Source organism: Alnus glutinosa, chromosome 5, assembly GCF_958979055.1.
Source record: "Alnus glutinosa chromosome 5, dhAlnGlut1.1, whole genome shotgun sequence".
NCBI lineage: Eukaryota > Viridiplantae > Streptophyta > Magnoliopsida > Fagales > Betulaceae > Alnus > Alnus glutinosa.
The window spans coordinates 21,669,969-21,679,485 of record NC_084890.1 but is presented as its reverse complement, the minus strand read 5'-3'; the positions used below and the strand labels follow the sequence as shown (position 1 = coordinate 21,679,485).

General features: G+C 36.4%; 1 protein-coding gene across 1 annotated transcript; it reads right to left on the bottom strand.

The window, feature by feature from the left end:
* Window positions 1-195: 195 nt before the first annotated feature.
* On the bottom strand, window positions 196-8,386 carry LOC133868385 (WPP domain-associated protein). Its single transcript, XM_062305271.1, has 6 exons — window positions 8,193-8,386; window positions 5,469-7,711; window positions 4,821-4,947; window positions 4,009-4,110; window positions 904-982; window positions 196-690 (listed from the first exon to the last, which is right to left on the bottom strand). Exons 2-5 carry the CDS (start codon window positions 7,646-7,648, stop codon window positions 920-922), a joined length of 2,472 nt encoding a protein of 823 aa, XP_062161255.1. The 5' UTR covers window positions 7,649-7,711; window positions 8,193-8,386; the 3' UTR covers window positions 196-690; window positions 904-919.
* Between the last annotated feature and the right edge of the window lie 1,131 nt (window positions 8,387-9,517).

Below are 9,517 nucleotides of genomic sequence, written 5' to 3'. Positions count from 1 at the left end.
TAAAAGTAAGTACATTCTTTGAAGATTGCTTGAACTGTCCAATCAATCGTTACCATATCATCAGGTGTTTGGGGTGAACGGGGGGAAGTTTGAGGCCATTGTTGACACTGTAGGCTAATAATTTCTACATGAGAGAGCATCAAATGACTACCATTTTCCTTTCCTTGCAAGTTCCAACCAAAAAGAGAATAAAATAAAATAAAATAAAATAAAAACATTCATTTTCTTATCCAGCAGGCTTATCTCCCATATAACACATATACATTATAAACTATGAACCTGTGTAAAAGCGGAAGGAAGTGAACAAGGAACAGTAACTATAAATCCAAAGCCCTAACTCTACTTCACTGGAGATAAGGGAAAATCCCACAAGCTCCAAGGACAAAGAATATTTTGACAAGCCCTAACTCCACAGGTTTCCCTGCCAATACTATTGCAACTGTATAGCATCTCTCCTATGTGTGTTGTCTTCAAAAATCCTTCTTAAGAGCCAAAAAAAAAAAAAAACCACCGCCAGACATCTCAAGTAGAGGTGTATCGTTCCAAGCTCGGCTTCACCGGTGTGTTCTTGTATTGTTTGGTTGTATTGATAAAGGCAATGGATGCTTGGTAATGACTCCCAGACCAGTGCTACATACAATACACAAAGATGCAGCAGCGGGGACCAAAATGAATAATGCGGCCTTGTATCTGTTCATCAACAAAGAAAACATTCAAGACATTGAGATGCATCCTTAATAAATAAAGAAAATCCAAAAAAGAAAAAGTAAATTATAATTTCATAGGAAATAGAGTAAATAAAATAAAATATTTCCCGACATACACAGAATTCAAGTAGCATATCAGTCATGTCCAATTATTCGAGGTTGTGGGGAACAAGACCACTAAATCAGTTAACATTACCTAGTGAATGAACAAATTAAACTGCTCGAGTAGATTCTCTACGCAGTTCTCTTTTTACCAGCTTCAGGATCTCAGTAATCTGCAACAAGCAAGGAGCTGGATAATTAGACTGATTTTTTCTGCAACATACAAATAATTATCCCGCTAAATTTTAGGATATAGGTAGAATTATTGATCAATTACCACAATATCATAATTAATTTAAAATTTTGGTCATGCTGACAAGAGAGTGTGCTCAATTCAAAACAATTTTATCCCCCTTTTCACACTGATGTCTACCATCTTTCATTTCAAAAATCATATCATATTTTAGCAACATATTTCAAGTGTCATGTCTGCAACATTGAGATTGGTCAAAATAAAATGAATTTTCCATTGATATCTTTCTTTCAACCAGAAATACCAGTACCATTCAACTCCACATACCAGAAGCATTCTTTATGTAAAACAACCGCTTTGAACATTCATTGACCAATATTGTTAAGGGGGAAAAACCATCTGACTATGATCTTCCATTCAACCAAATCTTGCCTCAATTGACACTTTTTTTTTGATAAGTAATTTAAAATTCAATAAAAAAGCGCAGAGGGGCGCAACCCTAATACACGGGAAGTATACAAGAGAGCCCCTAAACAGGAGGAACAACTAATAAATTAAGAAAGTCTACAAAAGTAGAAACACCTAGGTGGCAAAGATGGGGAGCTATCCATAGATATAACGTGTTAAGAAGACGCTTCCTTAAAACCACCATTACCGTCTCGACATCTTCAAAAAGCCTCGCATTCCGCTCCCTCCAAATGCTCCACAAAACACAGTGAGGAACTAAACGCCAAACATTTTTTGCTAGGCCATGCCCTCGAAAAGCACCCCAAGTAGTCAACAAACCCATCACCGATTGTGGCATGACCCATTCAACTCCAAACAAAGAAAACACAAAACTCCAAAGCTCACGGGCGGTGTCGCAATGAAGTAACAGATGATCAATAGACTCCCCCTTCTTTTTACACATACAACACCACTCAATAACCACAATATTCCTCTTTCGTAGATTGTCATGAGTCAAAATTTTTCCTAAAGCTGCAGTCCATACAAAGAACGCCACCCTTGTCGGAGCCTTAGCACACCATATCTTCTTCCACGGGAATGATGGACCTTCTTTCCGACTAAGTGCTTCATAATATGACCTTACTTCAAAATAGCTCCTTGAAGAGAGGTTCCAAACTAACTTGTCACCCTCTCCTTGTCGAATCGGAGTGGAGTACAACCGCTCGAAGAAAGAGAGCACCATCTCCAACTCCCAGTCCTGTAATTGCCGCGTAAAGAGAACATTCCAATGAATATTGCCATTATGAACAGCCATATTATCTACCACCATAGCCGCTTTGTTCCTCACAAGACTATACAGAACTGGAAAACAAAGCTTCAAAGAAATCTCCCCACACCACCGATCATGCCAGAAACTGATATATGAGCCATCCCCTACCACACACCGAACATAATTACAAAACTTCTCCCACCCTTTCCTAATATATTTCCAAACCCCTACTCCATAGGAACCCGACACCTCAATAGAGCACCACCCACCCTTTAGGCTCCCAAATTTGGCGTCAATCACCAAACGCCATAGAGCCTCTCTCTCCCTACCATATCTCCACAACCATTTACCTAAAAGAGCTTGGTTAAACAGGGAAAGATTGTGAACTCCCAATCCACCTGAATGCAACGGAGTACAAATCCTGTTCCATTTCACTAAATGAAATTTGGCCTCATCCCCTATGCCACCCCATAGGAAATCCCTCTGGATTTTTTCAAGACGATTAGCCACCCTCAAAGGAATAGGGAACAGCGACAAGAGATACGTGGGGATATTGGACAGCGTGCTCTTAATAAGAGTCAACCGACCGCCCTTTGACAAATACATACGCTTCCAACCAGCCAGCTTCCTTTCCATTTTCTCAATCACCCCTTTCCAAGTACGAACGGACTTGTAAGAGGCACCCAAAGGCATACCCAAATATGTCATAGGAAGCGATCCAACCCTACAACCCATAAGATGGGCCTCAATTGACACTTTACACAACGAAAAATCAAATTAACTTTAAGTTCACTTGTTGAAGGGGAGTTTGACACCATGTGTTGGGGAGTATTAGAATATTAATTTAAATGAATAAATCTACCATTTTCTATCAGTTTAAACTTTGATAATCGGTGATTGAACAAAACTCCTCTTTTCCATAAATCCACTCAGAAAAAAATAGGTTTTGCATTAGAATGTGTATGTCGACTGTTGTTCAAAATGTTTGCTTCTTGGCATACAATATCCCAATACAAGCAAGAACCCTTTTTTCTTTTTTTCTTTTTTTCCTTTCTACGAGTAATTTTTTGGTTCCAAGGGGAGGAGAGAACAAGAGATTCGAATTAATGACCCCCACTTTATGAGGCATAGCCCCCAACCCCTTGGGTGAATACATGCAAAAACTTCAAAAACTTGTTCTAGTCGCAATAAGAACTAATGGGGATTTTTTTTATTTTATTTTTTTCAGAACATTTAAAACTAATGTTTTTTAGTTTGCTTAAAGATTTTTTGTATATGCTTGCATTTTCCAGTTTTATGACAACACAATAACTCATAACTTTTCAAGATAGATCATCAAGACTTCTGTTGTTGCAACTTAAATTAGGACAGCAGGAAGCAGTAGTAAAAAACTTAAATCACGCTAGTTGGCTAGAGGAATAAAGTTAGGCCCTGGAATTAAAAGCCAGATCCTCCTGCAAGTTCTATTTCTATTAAAACTAAGAAGCAGGTAATTTAAGAGGATTCTCGTATTTCCTCTTAGTTCCAGTAGATCACATCCAAGTAAAAAAGTGATTCTGTTGCAAGTGGTTTGCAAGTGTTTGGAAAGGAAAGCAAAAGAGATTAGCAGAGATTTAACCAATGCTAGAACAAGAACATGAAAAAGGTTGCCATAATTAATTGGTAAGAAACACTAATAGGTGTCAGAAAGTTGATTGCTTCCACACAATAACTCTTCAAGGCCAAAGACCGCTAAAAATATAAAGTAATGTAACCAATAGAAAGTAAAAAATAACAACAAAGAAACTTACTCCAGGATAATGTTGCAATATTGGCGAATAATGATCAAGTGCAATGTATATTTTCTCAAGCAGGCTTAAAAGAGCATTGACCTCATCACCCAAAAGATCAACCTGAAAGCAAAAATAGAATCAAATAGAATTACAACAGAATTTTTTTTTCCCTAAAAAAAATGCCAATTTTTTAATCTATCTATGAAAACTAAAGATGTGATTAATGATTCCCAGCAAGATTTTCTGATTTCAACTTATTTTGTCATAACTAGGATACAAACTATAAATGTATTTGATAGAATTATTTCAATCCTCCCTCCCTCTAATTTTTTTCTTAGGATATATTAATAGATGCGAATCATGAGATGTAAGCTTTTCATCCTACATTTGTCAGCATATCTGTTAATCCATTGATTGGTGATATTAGTACCCCTTAACTCTGGTTTATGATTATAGCACATATTCCCGTACCAACATTTTAGAGACCAGCTTTTTTGCCACTAAAATCATACCCCAATGGCTGAGTGATTGTACGTGGTCATAAGACAGATTGACTACAAATCATAAAATGTAGCATTGTGGAACCACCTTATAACAGGGTCCTCTATGTAGTGGAGAACATGCATTCATGTATGTGATATTGTTATGTTCTGCAGACTATTACATCTCCAGACCAGTTTTTTTCTAGAAGTAGAAAGCATGTGTTGTATTCAATTCAATTTACACGTAAATGTTATCCCCTGAATGGAATAGATTATAAGAATTTAACACCAAATTGAAATACAGCAATATTTATCACCTACAACTACTGTAAACTTTCTGATACTTACCTCAGCTTCAGCCTTTTCAAGGTCAGAACATCTCCTTTCAAGCCTCTGCTTATACAACAATCCCGTTCTTTGGAGCACATTAGCATTAGGGATAAGCGATCGCGATTCAGAAATCAATTTTTCCAGCCTGAATACAAAGGCATATTGTATAAAATGGCTTTCAAGTCAAATAAACCCAATCTAAATTTCATCTGAAATCTTGCATACGAACCAAAAAAAAAAAAAAAAAGAATGAAAGAAAGAAAAAGAAAGAAAGAAAACAAATGAAATGAAATCAAACCACTAAAAACATGTACTGTTATTGAAGAAAAGGGGGGTATTCTAAATGAATTGTGAGCTTCCAGAAAATGGGAAGGGAGTCGTTTCTTCGAGGCTCAGTTTATAGGTTAATGAAAGTCAGATATCAAGTGAAGAAGGTGGGCTGTGTACATAAGCTCATCAGATCTACTCTTCCCAGCATCTAAAGAACTAATATTTAATAGATCATACGTGCATGACTTTTTCAATGTTATAAGACACGGGTATCCTATCAATTTAACAAGCTATCCAGAATCTTGATAATCATGCCTAAGCCCAAATCAACATACACACAGCAGTCACTAGTAGCTCTAATACAGTCCATAAATAAAAGTTAACAATGACAAGTACCTCAGACTGATATTTGAAATATTTTCCGTTACTCTATTTTCAAAACCAGCAACTGATTTAAAAAATCCCTGGACAATAACGACTATGGATTTCATTTGCTTTTGATGCTCCCTCTCTTTAGCTTTGAACAATGATAAAGCCTTCTGCTTCTCTTGGGCATCAGCATGAAGCATCCTTTTCTCTTGAGAAGCTAACAAAAATTGCGACTTTTCTTTTGCCAATGCATCTGTTGTTTCCTGCACTAACTTCTTCTTTTCTTCTACTGATGCCACCAGTGAGTGTATCTTTTGGTTTAATCTTTCCTTTTCCAGACCCACCAATCTTAATGCTTCTTCTTTGCGTAGTTTCTCCGCTTCAAGAGAAACTCGTAGTTTGTTTTCATTAATGTATTCCATGTTCAAGTTACTGACTTTCTCTTCAGCATCCTTCAAGACTTCTCTGAATATTATCCCACCCAGCGCTTGCATGATAATTGACTCCATATCTGAATCTTCAACTTCATACTTGCTTGCAGGTTCAGAAATATGAACGGCTTCTTTGGAGAAAATTTCATAAATTTCTTGCATGATATTACACTGCAAGTCTGACTCTTCAGTGACGCATTTAATTTGGCACAATAACTCCCTAAGAACACATTTATATACATCTTCACTAATCAAATCTTTAATATGTGCATCTTCTGTAGCACGTAATAAATTTGCTTCAATTAGATGGTGCTGTGACATTTTATCTTCAGCATCAGAAACTTGTGATAAGAGGCGGTTGACTTCCTTTTTCTTATCTGAAAGTGAATCTCTAAGCTGGCGATTTTCTGAAAGAAGGGATTCCATTCTGTCCTTCAAACTGCCAAGATTTTCAGCATTTCCGTTGAATGCATGTAGTTTCTCATTTTCCACAAGAATGTCATCCAACTTTGAAATGAAATGGGGAATTTTTTTCTTAAACATGTCGAACTCCTTCTTCAATGGCAAAGAAGACCCCCTTTCCCGCAGCTTCAATGATTCTCCCCTGAGGCGAATGTTTTCTTCAGTGATCTCTTGCACTTTCTGCTCATGATTTCTCCTCATTGTGGCCATCTCAGTAATCAATTGATCTCTCCCCATTGACTTTAGACAGGCAGGATCTGAGTTTTTTGGGAGATTAGCATTTGAATCTTTATGTTTGCCATTTCCTTCCCAAACCAAAGTTGACGATGAAACATTACTGCTCAAAACTTTGCGGTGGAAATGATCAGCCCTTTTATCATTACTCCATTCCTCACCAATCTCTAAGGACCCAAGAGAAGTTAGCGGCCCAATTTCATAAATAGACAGTGACCTAGAAATGGCACCCAATTCCTGCCGCAAACTTGAAATTTCTTTAATCTTTTCATTCCAATTCACACTTTCATCACAACAAAATCGAGCATTTTGATCCCAAAGTCTTTCTTCGAACTCTTCTTGGAGACTACGGATGCAATTCTTAATTACCATACCTTCAATATTATCCTGAAACTCTTGCTCTAGCTGCCATGCACAGAGTGATGCCTTCGATGACTGAAGCATATCTTCCATCCGTTTATAGACAGTGTCTATTGTAGCCTTTAGACTTTCAAGCATTATATCCACATCAGTCCATCTTTCACATGCCTTATCTTGGAGAATACCACCCAATCCCAGTAGCTCTGAACCTGAACTAATCCTCCTAATAGAACTAGGCCCTCTTATGCGGTCAATTTCTTTCTTGAGCATCTTGAATTGATCTTTAGCAGCATTTCTGAGGCTTGCCAAAGATTCTCTTGCGCTATCATTCTCTACAAAAGCATCTGAAACGTCATAATACATCCTGTAGTGACTTGTGATTTTTGACTCACGGCATGACAAACAAGATCCTAAGGATTCATTTTTATTCGCATCCACATGGTAAAGATGTAGCCTATCCTTCAATCCAGCCACCTCCAATTCTTTCCGAGCAATTTTCTCATCTGCGTCTTCTTTAACTGCATTAACCATGCCCCTTATGACAGAGTCACTCACCATCCTCGAAATGGTCAACCGATCATTAATATCTTCTAAATATGAGTCCAAATCCTCAAGGAGCTCATCACCCAATTTTTCACTTTCTTGAAGATTATCACCAAGCTGCATCGATCCATCACTGCATGCAGCAGCGCCAGCACCCATAACCCTTAAACTCTCCATAACATATCAAAAAGATTATTAACAGCCCGATCAAATATGATATTCCATATCAGACTTGCAAAACTGCCAACATTAAACAAACAATAAGGACAAGATTATAACGTACAGATTCAGAAATAGTAATAAATCACATTTTTTTTATAGTACACTACACTGTGTGACTAAATTCCTTGAAAATTTGAGCGAAATCACAAAAGGGTATATTTGGTTACTGAGAAATTTGAGGAAACTAAAACAAATACAGAGTACAGAGTCCTTAATCTTGTGTTTTTGATTGTCTCCATTTCTACCTTGGTGCACGGAAGAAAAATTTCCCCTACTTAGACAACCCAAGTAGTTGCTTTACGGCCCACTTGAGTTCAAAAGTCTGTACTCTTTACTACTACTATTTTCCGATATTTTCTCGGTAACCAAACACACCCAAAAGCTCAAACACCAAATGAACTGAAAATTTAGCTCAACACTTTACCAGAGCTTATTTAAAAGCTTAAAAAACAAACAAAAAAAGAAAAGAAAGAGAATATTTAGCAACATGAAGACTTACTGGTGAAGAAGAAGAAGAACCCAGCAAACAGTACAATTGGCTTTTCAAGTAGAAAGCTTTTCCTCGAAAATTAACGGTCAGAAAGCGTTTGATAATCCCAAGACGGCAGTTGAATTGTAAAAAGATTTCCGGAACGAAAGCCTCTGTCATTCAGTTCAGGTTTTTAGGGTTTTGAAGAAGAAAAAAGTTCGGGTGGGGGGATTTGGTGAGCGGGAGAGAAGAAGTAGATAAATTAACCCCAGAACACACTTAATTTACAGTCCTACCCCAAAATAAAAAAATAATAAAAATAAAATAATAAGACTTCTTTGGTGAAATCTTTTTGATGGAGATTGACTTGAGAATTGAGATGATGTAAACAAACAAATAATAGTCGTCTCAATCTGTTTGTTTGTGTAACCCAATAGGATTAGGGTTTGTTGAAGAATAAGAGAAGGTTAAGGTTATAAATTATGAACAGTAAATTTTCTCTTTTTGGTTTTTTCCATTTGACTAATTCTATGAATTTTCAAATTGTAGATAATTAGATAATGACATTTTTTATAGCTTTCAATAGATACAATCAACAAAAATATATTTGGTTACTTTTGTGATCAATTGCTGATTGAAAAAAGTTGTTGACAAATTATTGATCAAGATTCAAATGGACAATTTTGGACATGGGACATCAAATTTAAATGGTTTGGATTGGGGGCATGACTGGGACTGCAATATAAATCACACCCAAGTCAACTGAAGATGATAGGATGGCCATTTCTTATCTTATAGCCATTTGTGGTTCTTTGGATCACTTTCAATGGAAGTCGGATTTCGCTTAGGTTCTGTAAATGTTGTAGTTTTTTTACCGGTCCAAATATAATTTTAAGTTGTTATGGAAAAAAAAAAATTAAAAGAAAATTTGGTCCGTTGAAAAAACTACAGTACATATGATTTAGTTTTCTTCTAAGCGAAATCCATAAAATATAAGTACAACTCTAATGAGAATAAAGCAATAAGAATTTGGGAATTAAGGTGGTGGACTCATTTTTAGTGTTAATGGGAGATTTATTTAATTAATTGTGGCATTGCTTTGATTAGTTAGACCAAAAGCACAATGATTATTTATTTAAGGAATCATGTTCACCATGATCGCCTGTGACTTTATCTCCTTCCCATTACTTTCTTTCTTTCTTTCTTTCTTTTTCTTTATTTTTCTTTTTAGCTTGTTTAAAATTCCTTTTCCATTACTTTTGGTGTCATTTAACAAACAAGTTTGAAGCATTCGACCCACCAATAAAAGTTTGATGGGAATGAGAGACAGCATTGTCATTTGAATGAAGCTCTGT